At 66.5% G+C, this 13364-nt stretch overlaps 2 protein-coding genes across 7 annotated transcripts; one reads left to right on the top strand and one right to left on the bottom strand.

Moving 5' to 3' along the window:
* Positions 1 to 433: 433 nt before the first annotated feature.
* On the top strand, positions 434 to 3455 carry GNG13 (G protein subunit gamma 13). 2 transcript variants are annotated; one of them, XM_024925936.4, is made up of 3 exons: positions 434 to 572; positions 2134 to 2265; positions 2421 to 3455. In XM_024925936.4, the coding sequence occupies exons 2-3, from the start codon at positions 2168 to 2170 to the stop codon at positions 2524 to 2526; spliced, it is 204 nt and encodes a 67-aa protein (XP_024781704.1). In that variant the 5' UTR covers positions 434 to 572; positions 2134 to 2167; the 3' UTR covers positions 2527 to 3455. The 2 variants fall into 2 exon arrangements, with proteins under 2 accessions (XP_024781704.1, XP_024781705.1); XM_024925937.4 differs by lacking the exon at positions 434 to 572 and adding an exon at positions 739 to 870.
* On the bottom strand, positions 3415 to 13237 carry CHTF18 (chromosome transmission fidelity factor 18). 5 transcript variants are annotated; one of them, XM_008960937.4, is made up of 22 exons: positions 13060 to 13237; positions 12710 to 12907; positions 12475 to 12625; positions 12120 to 12288; positions 11564 to 11656; positions 11437 to 11489; positions 11170 to 11311; positions 10466 to 10675; positions 9888 to 9985; positions 9489 to 9612; positions 9246 to 9397; positions 9025 to 9118; positions 8772 to 8870; positions 8562 to 8692; positions 7637 to 7784; positions 6504 to 6728; positions 5645 to 5794; positions 5402 to 5532; positions 4620 to 4764; positions 4389 to 4520; positions 3730 to 3787; positions 3415 to 3649 (listed from the first exon to the last, which is right to left on the bottom strand). In XM_008960937.4, the coding sequence occupies exons 1-22, from the start codon at positions 13148 to 13150 to the stop codon at positions 3513 to 3515; spliced, it is 2931 nt and encodes a 976-aa protein (XP_008959185.2). In that variant the 5' UTR covers positions 13151 to 13237; the 3' UTR covers positions 3415 to 3512. The 5 variants fall into 5 exon arrangements, with proteins under 5 accessions (XP_008959185.2, XP_003808870.2, XP_063454242.1 ...); XM_003808822.5 differs by having other exon boundaries at positions 12710 to 12904; XM_063598172.1 differs by having other exon boundaries at positions 11170 to 11305; positions 13060 to 13212.
* Positions 13238 to 13364: the final 127 nt, after the last annotated feature.

Below are 13364 nucleotides of genomic sequence, written 5' to 3'. Positions count from 1 at the left end.
GGAGCTGCCCCGTGCCGGCCACTGGTCTGGGAACGGGGGATCGGGCCGGAGCAGGGAGCTCCACAGAGCCCCGGGGCCCCTAGTAGGAAGAGGCTCACATCCCAGGGTGAGCCACATGGCCCACACAAGATGCCTCTGTCAGGGGGGCACAGCTGAGTGTCACCTGAACCCTGCAGGCTGCAGAGGCTCCAGAGGGCAAAGGGTCCCAGCCCCATCCCCACTCCTCCCGGCTGGCCCAGGACACTGGAGGGGGAACCCACCCCCTCAAGTGGAAGGAAACCTCTCCACCAGGGCCCAAGCTGGCCCCTCAGGGAAAATGAACCAGCCCCACACTGGCCCCTGGCTGCATGTCCACCCGCTGGGTGAGCCCAGGGGAGGTGGCAGCACAGGCTATCTCTGGGGTCGGCCCAGCCCTGAGGAGGGGGTGGGGGCGGCGCCAGGGCCCAGGTGGCGGGAGGGGCGGGGCACAGCCAGGGCTCTGCCTGGCGGACTCCCGGAACATCACTTGGCCCTCGCTCTCACTCGCGGTTGCCTGGCCGTTGTCATTGTCCCTCCGCTGTCACCTTTTCAAGGTAGGTCCGATGAACAGGCCCCCAGGGCTAGGGAGGGCCCAGAGGCCCCGCGACTCTCAGCTGGCCCAGGTCAGTCCCCTGGGCTCACCCTAACTCCCGGGGCGAGGGCAGCTGCCCCGCAGGCAGCAAAACCCAACCCGAGCCGGTGCTGCAGGCAGGGAGGCGGCTCGCGCGGTGCGGGGGAGCTGTGTCCATCTGAGCGCCGTGCGCCGCCTGCAGTGCCCACCGAGTCCCGTGGCTGGGGGCGTCCACGGGGTGCACGGGGCGGGTGGCCAGGCTTGGCGGCAGCTGCGAGAAGGTAGGGCTGGGCAGCAAGGACTGGGCTGTGGGCGGGGCGCCAACACCCCGGGCCTGGGAGGACCCGCACGCAGCTAGTCCAGCACCCACGGGGCTGAGTGTAGGGTCTCCAAGGAAAGGCCTGCACCGGGGATGGGGGCGGGTGGGGGTGCTGGAACTCCAGGGTCTCCGGGAGGGAATCCTCTGCATGACCCTGATCACTCCCCCAGAAACCTGCCCCCGCTCGCTCCCCAGGCTCCCACCCCGCTACGGGCAGACCCTCTGCCGGCTGCTGGGAGTCTGCCCAATTCACCACCGGGACCCCACCAGCCTCAGGCCCTGGGCCCCTCCCTAGGTGGCCGGTGCAGCTGCATGACCAAAGGATGGGGAGACTGTTGGGCCAGGAGCCCCCTTCACAGCCAGAGGCAGGCTCCCCCAAACTCAATGCCAACCCCCCACCCACCCTCCCAAGGTTCAGCCCTGTCTCCCAACCTTGGGGACGGGGGCCAGAGTTGGGACGGAGTGAGGGACTCCCTGGGCCCCTGGAGTGGGTAGAGGGAGAGGCAGGGGGCAACCCACCCCCACTTGCCTTGAACTTGTGGCAGTTCTGAGGGGTGTCAACCTGTGGCTTTCCCAGGCTGGCCACAAGCAGAAAGCACGCAGGTAACGTGTGTGTAGTTCCCAGACACACTGGGGACCCAGGGGCCACCCACAGCCCATATCCCAGACTCGGGTAGTATAGCCTGAGCCCCCAAGATCCTGAGCACACACCCCACCTGCCAGAGAAGCAAACTGCAGCAGAACATTCCTGTCCAGGAGTCCTGGCTGTGGACTGGGCTCTGCCACGCAAAGCAAAGGGGCGCACAGCGGGGCAGGGCAGGGGTCACCTCCTGAGGACCTGGCCCCACACCTCACACCGTGGTCTGGGTCAGCCTGCGTGGGCCTCAGTGGGAGGGTAGGAGCTGGCGGCCTGCCGTGCTGAGCACCCTTTCTGCTGCCTGCAAGGGACTTTGGTAAGGTGTGGGGGCCTATGGGGGAGTAGCTGAGGATGTAAAGTTTCTTGCAGTTAATTAGTCCCACTGCAGGAGGCGGGAGCTGGGGCCTTGTGGGAACTCGCTCTGTGCCCTGCACCCTAGCAACGCCTAGGGGACTGGCCCAGGCAGTGGTGGGGACTCTCCCCGCTTCATCCTGCGGGGCTCAGCTCAGGCCTGCGGGGAGGGAGCAGCGGGGGTGGGGACTACAGGCTGGTGGCCTTGGCCCTGTGGCTTCCTCCTGTGCCCTCCAGCCCCAGGCTGGCTGCTTCAGAAGCCCCTGACCCCATGGAGGAGTGGGACGTGCCACAGATGAAGAAAGAGGTGGAGAGTCTCAAGTACCAGCTGGCCTTCCAGCGGGAGATGGCGTCCAAGACCATCCCCGAGTGAGTGCCCCACCTGCCTGATTTGCCTCTCATTTGTCTGCCCTGCGCTGGCTGCTCATTTCCATAGCCACGACCACCGCCGCCGACAGGCAGGTGCAGCAGGAGGCCCTCGGGGGTCAGGTGCCACCACTCACCTGCCACCCGCCCACCCGCAGGCTGCTGAAGTGGATCGAGGATGGGATCCCCAAGGACCCCTTCCTGAACCCCGACCTGATGAAGAACAACCCATGGGTGGAAAAGGGCAAATGCACCATCCTGTGAGCCCCGCACCCGGCCCCTCTCACACCATCCTGTGAGACCACGCCCAGCCCCACTCCCACCATCTTGTAAGACTGTGCCCGGCCCCACTCACTCCATCCTGTGAGCCCCACTCCCAGCCCCACTCCCACCATCCTGTGAGCCCACGCCCAGCCCCACTCACTCCATCCTGTGAGCCCCACGCCCGGCCCCACTCACACCAACCTGTGAGCCCCACTCCCGGCCCCACTCACACCATCTTGTAAGACTGTGCCCAGCCCCATTCACTCCATCCTGTGAGACCACGCCCGGCCCCACTCAGTCTATCCTGTGAGCCCCACTCCCGGCCCCACTCCCACCATCCTGTGAGCCCCGCTCCTGGCCCCACTCACTCCATCCTGTGAGCCCCACGCCCGGCCCCACTCACACCAACCTGTGAGCCCCACTCCCGGCCCCACTCACACCAACCTGTGAGCCCCACTCCCAGCCCCACTCACACCATCTTGTAAGACTGTGCCTAGCCCCATTCACTCCATCCTGTGAGACCACGCCTGGCCCCACTCACTCTATCCTGTGAGACCACGCCCGGCCCCACTCCCACCATCCTGTGAGCCCCACGCCCGGCCCCACTCACACCAACCTGTGAGCCCCACTCCCAGCCCCACTCACACCAACCTGTGAGCCACACTCCCGGCCCCACTCACACCATCTTGTAAGACTGTGCCCGGCCCCATTCACTCCATCCTGTGAGACCACGCCCGGCCCCACTCACTCTATCCTGTGAGACCACGCCTGGCCCCACTCCCACCATCCTGTGAGCCCCACTCCCGGCCCCACTCACACCATCCTATGAGCCCACGCCCAGCCCCACTCCCACCATCCTGTGAACCCCACTCCACTCGCACGTGATTACAGTCTGTAAAGGTGTGACTTTATAAAGACATCTCCAGCTTCCTGTCTCTGCACTCTGCGGGAAGCAATGCGGGGGCATGTCCGCGGCTCAGAGAGAACTAGAGCAAGTCCCTGATGTACAGGCTGCGCCTCACGGCGTTGGAGACACCCTCGTTGAAGCGGAACCAGACCTCGCTCCTGCCCACCGCTGTGCCCATGCGCCGCTCCACTGAGTCCTGCTCCGGGGCCGTGTCCCCTGCAGGGCCACAGGGTTGCTCCTCAGCTGGACCCCAGCACCCCAGGCCCCCCACAACCCCACAACACCCCCACACACACCTGCACTCGGGACTGCTGTGCTCCTGACGACCACACGTCCAAAGAAGTCCTTCTCAGGCTGATGGGAGGAGGGACTAGTCAGTCATATAGGACAGATGCCCCATCCAGCCCCTACCCAAGACAGGAGGACCAAGAGACTTCCCAGGGAGGAGGGGCCAGAGCACCTCTGAGACACCTTTCGGAACCTGGCCCAGGCCAGCTGCCCCTCACCCCTCACTGCCATCTGCTCCCCACCAGGTGCCAATCAAGAAGAGCCAATACAGCCACTCTTCTGCCCAGACGGGAAACTGAGGCCTGGGTAGAACCCTGGTCATGCTGAGGGTAAGGAGCTGGTCCTTCAGAGCCCCCCTTAGGGCACTGAGCCAGCCCCACCCTCAGCCAGACTCCTCCTGTGGCTCAGCCCCACCCCCAAAGGTACCCTAGCCCCACCCCATGGGTGCCTTGGCCCCACCCCTAAAGATACCCTGGCCCTGCCTCATGACTGCCCTAGCCACAGCCCTGAAGGTACCCTGGCCCTGCCTCATGAGGGGCCCTAGCCGCACCCCCAAAGGTACCCTGGCCCCACCCCATGGGTGCCTTGGCCCCACCTCATGACTGCCCTAGCCACACCCCCAAAGGTATGTACCCTGGTCCCACCCCCGCGGCTGCCCATTCCACACCTGTTCCTCCCGGGCCGCTCGCCTCATGATGTGCTCCAGCCGCTGCTCATGGTTGCGTGGGGCAGGTCGGTGCACCCCTTTCTCCCCAATGCCCCCCAGCAGACCCTCGAGCCCTGGGGGGCTCCCATCCACCTGTAGGGAGCAGGCATTGTGAGATCTGGCCACACAGGGATACAGTGGGGATGGTGCACGCCCAGACCGCAACCTGCTCCAGAGCCTGGGTGGGCTCACCTGGGGGCTGTTCTCCACCCGGGCAGAAGCCTCCGCCCGCCGCATCTTCTCCACCTCGATCTCGCGGGCGATGAGCTGCTTCGTCTGGTAGGTGAGGGGCTTGCGGGCAGGCAGCTCAGGGAAGCGGCAGAGTTCCTCCACGTTCCTGCTCAGCGCAGGGGGACACCAGGGCAGGTCAGCGGGGCCAGGCTCAGGGCCAGAGAGCCGCCAGGCGCTCCAACCGCAAACCCCAAAAGCCACAAGGCCAGAGCGGGAATGTCGGCTGAGTCCTGGTGCCACCGCACCCCAACCCTGCGGCAGCCAGGTTTAACTGCCCCGAGCCTCAGTTTCCCCAACTGCAAGTGTACGTGGGATGATGATGAAACTGCCGATGGCTGCCACGGAGAGTGACTCAGCGTCCTGCACATTGGTGCCATCGCTGGGGCAGCAGGACCCCGGGGCCACTGCCCCATGCCTCACCCCCACCACCCCCATGGCCATCCCACAGCGGGAAACGGAGTGTTGGAAAGTGCAGTCACTCTCGGGGCCCCCGGCTCCAGTTCCATGTGGAGGTGCTAAGGCTGGGAGCAGCTCTGCAGCAAAGCTCAGGTCCCAGAGCCAATCTCAAGTAGCTGAAGGTGACCCCCCTTCACGGTTACATCTGAGCAAAAGATACGCTGGGGCCCGCCACCCCCAGACGCCATGACCGTGCTTTCAGACTCCTGGCCTCATGTGGGCCCTGAACATGGAGCACAGCCGGGGAGCACGGCCCTGGAGCACACCCCAGGCACTGGGGGACTCACGGCTCCAGCCTGTAGATGTACTGGCCATCGGGCGTGCGCTCCTGGCGGTAGGTCAGGCTGTAAGCGAGCATCGTGCCCACCAGGCTGGCCAGCTGTTGCTTCTCACGGGTGCTGTACAGCTGTGTGCTCACCTAGGGGATGGGAGGCAGCAGGCAGGGAGCTGAGCAGGCTGTACAGATGTGTGCTCACCTAGGACGGGAGGGCAGCAGGCGGGGAATCCCCCACCCCGGGGACGGCACTCACGGGGCGGAGCTTGGGCGCAAGAATGTCCAGGAGCAGGCAGAGGGCATCGAGGAGCAGGGCCTGGGGTGTGGCCCGGCTGCGCGCGGCTGGCGCGATGCCGGACACCAGCGTCTGGATCAGGTTCCTCATCTGGCTCATCCGGTTCTGGGCCTGGGGCAGGGGGTGAGCCAAGGCCTGGTCACCTGGGCCTCCCGGGCGAGGGGGGAATGGTGGGTGGGGCCAGGGCAGCCACACGGGCAGCACGGGGAGGGGAGGGGAAGGGCAGCACGGGGCCGGGGGCAGCCACACGGGCAGTGGGGTGGGGGGGCGGCACGGGGCCAGGGGCACCCACACGGGCAGCACGGGGGAGGGGACAGCCACACGGGCAGCACGGGGGGGGCACGGGGCCGGGGGCAGCCACACGGGCAGCACGGGGGGGGGGCACGGGGCCGGGGGCAGCCACACGGGCAGCACGGGGGGGGGGCACAGGGCCGGGGGCAGCCACACGGGCAGTGTGGTTGGGGGAGAAGGGCACGGGGCCGGGGGCAGCCACACGGGCAGTGTGGTTGGGGGAGAAGGGCACGGGGCCGGGGGCAGCCACACGGGCAGTGTGGTTGGGGGAGAAGGGCACGGGGCCGGGGGCAGCCACACGGGCAGTGTGGTTGGGGGAGAAGGGCACGGGGCCGGGGGCAGCCACACGGGCAGTGTGGTTGGGGGGGGGCACGGGGCCAGGGGCAGCCACGCGGGCAGTGTGTTTGGGGGGGAGGGGCACGCGGCTGGGGGCAGCCACATGGGCAGCACAGGGGGGCGGGCACGGGGCCGGGGGCAGCCACACGGGGCAGCACGGGAGGGGGCAGGAGTGGTGCAGGGACGAGCACACCTCCTGCTGGCTGCTGGGGAAGGTGATCCTGGGTGTGTGGCTGGAAGCAAACAGCACGTGGAAGGCCACGGGCAGGAAGGGTGGGTAGCGCAGCAGCTGGAAGCTCTGGCTGTGATGAGCAGCCCCCGCCAGCAGGTCATCGAAGGCCAGCCAGTCGAGGGCCACACACACAGCGCCCAGGCTGGAGTCTCGCAGCCGCAGACGCAGGAAGTTGTCAAACAAGCCCTGCAGGCGGCCAGCAACCCCTGAGCTCCTGCCCACCCCAGGGAAGGTGCACCACCACGGACCCTCCACCTCCCGCCACAGACCCTCCACTCCTGCCTGCCGCCTGCCCCACAAGGCTTCGCAGACCCTCCGCAAGGGCCCCCACGACGCTGAGCGTCTGAGGCAGCAGCACACACCAGCAAGGGGTCACGGGGCTCAGGGGGTCGGGGCAGGGTCCACCCTGAGCATCCTCGCTACAGCTTGACAGAGACTGACACAAGGAGGTGACCCACCAGGAGGCCTCCAGGAACCAAAGGGATCCAGCCTCACTCAGCCCCTCCTTAGACTGCCTGAGGAAGTTCCGCCCACCAGAGTCCAGGCCATGGCGTCCCCACCCCTGTTCCGTGGGAAGTCTATCCCCGCCGCTGCTCCACGCTGCCCCTCCACATCGCGGCTTTTGGGATTTGGGGATTGGTTGTGGATCCCCAGCTGCTAATCCAAAGCTGCTTAGAGTCAGCAGACAGCTTAGGCAGGGACTCCCGGGGACAGGGCGGCAGGAAGCCCTCACCACCCTGCTCTCCACCCCATGTGCATCTTAAGTCCAGAATCCAGCCCCTCACAGCCCCAGGCCAGGCTGTCCGGCAGGGGCTCCACCCCAACCCGCTGAGAGTCCCAAGCAGCCACCAGAGCGACCTCCCCCGTCAGACGGCCACCCCTACCTCCTTGCCTGCCAGCCCGTGCCCTGCAGCCCCTCCCACCCTCCTGGCTCCTGCTCCCCACCTCAGAGACTTCCTGGCACCCCATTTCCCGAACCTGCCTCTCTCAGCACCCCCAAAGCGCCTCCCCGTCCACACGGGAGGGCCGGCAGGGGCACAGCCCAGGTCCTAGCCAGGCGGCCCCAGGCAGGCATTTTGGTGGAAGACAGGTACCTGGACCACCTTCTCGTGCTCGCCCGCAGAGGCAGCGGCATGCAGGACACGGTAGAATCGCTGTGAGGTGGAGGTGAGGGAGCCCGCGTCCCCGTCACCCAGCAGGAGTGTGTCAGCAGGCAGGGCGGGGTCCTGGCCCACACGGCGCCTGCGGGTGGGGTGCTGAAGCTAGATGGACCCGTGTTAAAAGCACAGGCAGCCCCACCGTCTCCCCGGGACACTCGGAGGCCCCATCAGAGCTGCCACCCACTTCATTCTTCTCAGCAGGGCCCTTGCTGCCTCGCTCAGGTGGAGACAGCCAAAGACACGCCCGGACCTCAACCCCCTGAAACATTCCCTTAAGCCAAGGAGCCCCACTCTGAGAGGAGCCCTGCCCTGACCCTCTGGGTTAGGGGACCCCAGGGAAAGTCCCCCTCCGGGTCCAGGCCAGGAGCAGCACATCCCACAGGCCCAGGCCAGCGTCTCCCATATCCTGCGGCACGACCAGGCCAGCATCCCCTGGGGTCCCATGGCACATCAGGACAGAGACATGCTGGCTGCTCCTGCCCACGGGAGGCCAAGCGGTGTGGGCAGGCAGGGGCTCAGAGACCACAGCCCAGGCCAAATGTGGCAAAAATGAGGGTGCAACTGGGACAGTGGCTGAGTCAAGGGGCGCCCTGGAGAGGGACGCCCTGGAGGCCCCACCACACTGGGGGTGTCCTTCCCACAGGGGGCCCTGGAGGCTTCTCTAGCTGACCCCCCAAGGCTGTAGGGGCGAGAACAAGCCAGGAAAAGGCTGAGGAGGGCCCTGGAGGCCGGACCAGGCAACCGCGGGCTCAGGACACTGAGTCCCCGCCTCGAGGGTAGTGCTGGCCTGCACGCAGGGCTAGCGTCCTGAGGTCCGGGCACCATGAGCGTCTGGGCCGAGGCTGTGGCCACTGCCTACCTCTGGGCTCGAGGCAGCTGGAAGACCTCCTGCCACACCGAGAAGAGCCCTCTGCGCTGGTCCTTGAGGCCCACGCGTGTGGCCTGCACGTCCCGCACGCTCAGCTCCCGCTGGCCCCGGCTGTACAGGAACTAGACATAGGGCCGGGGCATGAGAAGCGGCCAACTCCTGACCCCACCCCACCCCACCCGGTGCCTGCCGGCCGCCCACCTGCAGGGTGTTGATGCAGGCCCGGATGTCATTGTCAGTTTTCTCACAGAGGGCGGCCAGCACCCCCGGGTCGGCCCTCATGCCCTGCCGCAGGGAGACCTGGTGGAGAAGGGCTGCTGGAGGGCCCGATGGTATGCCCCATCCTTTCGGGGGTTACCAGGGTTCCATGGGGAGGGGCAGGGAAACAGGGGCCAGAACGAGGCCACGCCCCCAACCCCGCCATCAGCCACACGGCTCCTGGGGCTCCACCAACCTCCTGGAGCCGCTGCACCAGCCTCGAGGGCAGAGTCGGTGGGAAGTGGAGCAGGAAGGCCTGCTGCTTCAGCTGCCGCAGGGACGGTGCGAACCTGAGGAGAGGCGGCAGGGCCAGGGACCCCAGGGTTGGCACCACAGCCCAGGATACAGGGACGGGCCGGAACCCTCCCTCCAGGCACCGGGGCCTCTCCTGACTGTGGCGCCCGCCCATGCACTCACTGGTCATTGCAAATGCAGATAATGGGCCTCATGAGGAGCCCCCCCTCTGCCCGGCGCCGTCGGCCGCCTCCCGAAGGCACAGCCGGGCCCTGCGGCCCCACCTCCTGTGGCCCCTTGCGGTTCAGGATGCTCAGGAGGACGTTGATGGCAGCCTTGGGGGAGGTCAGAGAACACGGTGAGTCCAGGCCCTGCTGCCCGCCTGCCTGCCCGCCCACCCACCTACCCAGGCATCAAGGAGCCCACCACGGGGGCCCCGTCGATCTCATCGATGACCAGGCAGTTGGGCTTCCCGCCAGCACCCAGCACCGACTCCATCTGGGTGGCCGCCTCGATGCGTGTGCGGAAGAGCTCCGGGCTACGGTCGTCACTGCAATGGGGAGGTCAGGGGTCGTCAGGGCAGTGGGCGTCCCTGGCAGGGCAGCCTCCCAAGGCCGGGGCTGCCGCATTTGCGTGGAGACCGCCACATGACGCGGCTGTTGCCGATCCCGTGAACCCCGAGGAAGGACACGTTTCCCCGGCCCACACACCCAGGCCCCCACCACCCTCAAGACGGGAACATCCACACCCGGTTTCAGGTCCGCCACCAGAACTCAAACACGTCAGGACAGAAGGCGAGCCAGAGACAGACCTCACATCACTCACCTGGCGTTCATCTCCACCACAGAGTACCCCGCGTGACGCGCAATCACGTGTGCCAGGGTGGTCTTCCCCAGCCCCGGGGGCCCACAGAGCAGTGCCACCTGCAGCCCAGGTAGATGAAGGCGTAGTGTGCACCGCACCTACAGGACGCTCCTGGCCTAGCAGCCAGGGACTGCCACGTGTGTCCCACAGGCTGGGCGCTCCCTCCACCCCACTCCAGCCATCAAATAAGAACAAAATTCAGCACTTTCACACACCAAGATGGCAACAGAAAAAAAAACCTACACAAAGCAAAGTTCGTGCAAACAAAACACAGCTGATACCAGTGTGACCGGCCCCCAGAAACCACCCACCATCCACCCAGATCATCCTGGCCAGCCGCAGAGCCCTTCAGGGACAACGACTTCCCCCGAGTTGTTACTGGAACGCTGCAGTTCTAACTCGCACTAATGGCGCTTCACGCCAAGACCCACACGTAACCACACCCACGGCTCCTGGAGAAAGTCAACAGACTGCGAGGGTGCCGGCGCCGAATGCAAAGCCTCAGGCTTGTTGCCAGCGGCACAGCCAGCGGGGCTCACCTTCTGCCTCGGTCGCTGGCTCGGGTCCAGCCCAGCCTCCAGCATCTCCTCCAGCACCTGTTCGTGGCTCTTCCACTTGCCTGGGGCTGTGGCCTCCTTGCTGACCCGGGCCGGCTCAACACTGGGCCTGGGCTTCCGGGCAGGCCTCTGGTGGCCAAACACCACCAGGTCCCACAACTTCAGCCACTTGAGCAGGCAGCGGTTGGTGAACTGCGGGAAGGACGGGAAGGGAAGCACAGCCTGAGGGCACCGCCTCCAGGCACGGACAGTCCACCTGCCACCATGAGCCCCATGCCCCATGTGACGCCAAGCCACAGGATGAATGGCCACCCCCGTCTTCCTGCCAGCGAGTGACCGCAAGGCTCACACCAGGGGCTCCATCCCCACGGCTCTGGCCACAACCCATCTGGGAGGCCCCTGCCCTCCCCAGGGGCACTCCAGTGTCAGCTGCTGTGAAGGTAGGAAAGGGAATAGAGACTTGGATCAGGTGATACCCTGGACCCCTGGCCTGCCTCACAGGTCACAGGGGACCAGTAGCACACAGCCCTGTGCTCAGTTCCCCACCTACAACTCAAAAGGGCAAACCAGAGCCCACTCCGTCCCCGAGGCCCAGTCGATTGGCTGTGCAAAAATCACTGGGCCCAGGTTCTTCCGTCTTGGGAACAGAGAAAGCCAGCCACACTTAAGCGAGAACAAAACCTCACGTCATCACTGAGCAGCTCCGTGTAGTAGCGGGGTGCAAACTCATCCACCCAGAGGCATTGACTGGAGGCGTCTTGGCCGTCAGTCAGCTCCTCCTCAGGGGCCCCCAAGGGCTGGGCTGCCTCCTCCTCCCCCGACCTGAGACTGGAGAAGACCACATCCTGAGCCACAAACAACTCGCAGGGACCCTGCCAACCCACACGCTAGGAGCTAGGAGTTGGTGCAAGAGCCAACAAGGGTCCCCAGGGCAGAAGGGCCAGCCGAGTCACCTGTGCAGGGTGTCTGAAAGCCTCTGGGCCTCCTGAAGCAGCCGCTCCCGCCGCTGTGCAAACAGGCTGGAATCAGGAGGGCTCAGGCGGCCCCGCCACCACCCCCCAGTAAACCCGCAGCCCCTACCTCGCCGTCGACCTGCTTCTTCAGGGAGGCAAAGGACACACCCAGCAGGTCCAGCTGGCCACCGCCTCGCCATGGGACATGGAGGAGAGAGCCCTGTGGGGAAGGGAGGACAATTGCCTATGGGCCCCTCCTAGGTCACAGGATTCACGTCAGCCCCCATCAGTGCTCAGGGACCCGGGTGGGACAACCCCAGTAAGCTGACCAGTGAGGGGTGGGAGACTGGACAGGGGGGCCAAAGGAAGGAAGCCATCCAGATGGGTCAGCTGCAAAGGGGAATTGGGGGGAAGCTTTAGGAGAAAGGAGGAAAGGGCAAAAGCAGGAGGGGGAAGCAGGGAGGCCCTCTCCACCCGAGGCCATACAAACAGGCTGGACAGCAACCTGCTGTGGGGAGGCTGTGTCCTCTAAGTCTACACGCCATGACGCCGCCTCCCCCTCTGCACCCCTGAGGCTCTGCACAAAACCCGCTTTAAGCAAATAGCAGAGATGAGGGGCTCCAAGGACCCTTTCCTGAGCAGCACCGGCCCACCCACCGTGCAGGAAGGCCACAGCCACGCACCTGCACCCCCGGGGCCATGGGGTCAGCACGCAGCACCAGATAAGCCCGGACGCCCTCCGTGGATGTCACGTGGACATAGTCCTCCAAGATGGGGGGCCGCCTCAGGACGGGATTGCGGGCAGCTGGTGAGGCCCGTGTGAGACCCACGTCGGCAGCAGCGTCTGAGACTCTGGAGAGAGACCGGGGCTCAGTGGCAGAAACTCAAGCGTGGGGTCACCCTTGGATATGGGTGTCCGAGACCGCCCTCAGCCATGGAACCCTCCCCACCCCCCAGGCCTCATCCAGGGCACGGGATGGGCTCCATCTGAGTCCCACTGGACAGATGGGATGGGACGCCCATGTCCAAGCCACACACCCGTGGCCCCAAAGCTCTGCGAGGTCCTCAGGGCTCGGCGGCGGGGTGATGTCCGTCGGCGAGGAGTCGGGAGGGGGCGGCTCCTCCATCTCCTCCGACCTGAAGTTCAGCCTCTTGACCACCTGCAGCCTAGGCCGTTTGATCCTGGGGGCTGGGGGAGACACATGCAGAGAACCAGAGGCCTCCCCAGCCTCACGCCCACTCCGGAGGCCCTGGGGCAATGCCGCCAACCTACCGTGGGGCAGGGACCCGGCCGGCTGCAGGTCGGCGTCCACCTGCCTCTTCCTGGCGCCGCCCTGGCTGCTGCCCACAGATGCGGCTGGGGCGGGACTGGAGGCCGCGTCCCCTCTGGCAAGGGCCTCCTCGAACGTCCGCGGGGGTCGGCCCGCGGTGGACAGGGGGACCCCGGAGGGCGACGGAGTCGACGCCCCTGCTGGGAGAGGAGATTGTCAGCGGCCGCCCCGAGACACCAGATCCCGCCAGCGGCGACGTGGAGGCCCCTTCGGCCCCCGGCACGCCCTCCCCGAGGTCGCCACTGTCCCGGCTTTCGCAGCTCCTCCCCAACGGCCGGGGGCCGCGCCCTACCTTCCAGCTCTGCCAGCACCTCCAGCTCGGCAGCGAACTGGTTGTGGAAATCATCCTCGACGCCGCACAGCTCCTGCTCGTAGTCCTCCATCCCGTCCGCGAGCCCGAGCTCCCGCTCCGAACCTCCCGCGCCGCCGCCGCCGTCGCGCACTGCCTGCCCCGAGCGTGCCGGGCGCCGCCAATCAGCAGCCGGCGTGCCCGGCGGCGCGCGCCATTGGTTGGCGTGGCGGAGGCGGGGCTGCGCGAGGGGTGGGCGGGGCGAGTTCCTGCTCCGCAGCCCCCGCGGCCTGTCCTGGGGAGCTCGC

Source organism: Pan paniscus, chromosome 18 (genome assembly GCF_029289425.2).
Source record: "Pan paniscus chromosome 18, NHGRI_mPanPan1-v2.0_pri, whole genome shotgun sequence".
NCBI classification, from domain to species: domain Eukaryota; kingdom Metazoa; phylum Chordata; class Mammalia; order Primates; family Hominidae; genus Pan; species Pan paniscus.
This window is presented reverse-complemented; position numbering and strand designations above follow the sequence as displayed.

What these genes read in the sequence shown, in the direction of transcription:
- CHTF18 (XM_008960936.4), bottom strand. Translation starts at nt 13,150, where the DNA reads ATGGAGGACTACGAGCAGGAGCTGTGCGGCGTCGAGGATGATTTCCAC. An exon ending in AGAAGCAGGTCGACGGCGAG is followed by an intron (nt 11,490 to 11,563) that starts GTAGGGGCTGCG and finishes CTGTTTGCACAG; the next exon opens with CGGCGGGAGCGGCTGCTTCA. An exon ending in TCCCCAGCAGCCAGCAGGAG is followed by an intron (nt 5,795 to 6,503) that starts GTGTGCTCGTCC and finishes CCCCTGCCCCAG; the next exon opens with GCCCAGAACCGGATGAGCCA.
- GNG13 (XM_024925936.4), top strand. Translation starts at nt 2,168, where the DNA reads ATGGAGGAGTGGGACGTGCCACAGATGAAGAAAGAGGTGGAGAGTCTC. An exon ending in GCGTCCAAGACCATCCCCGA is followed by an intron (nt 2,266 to 2,420) that starts GTGAGTGCCCCA and finishes GCCCACCCGCAG; the next exon opens with GCTGCTGAAGTGGATCGAGG.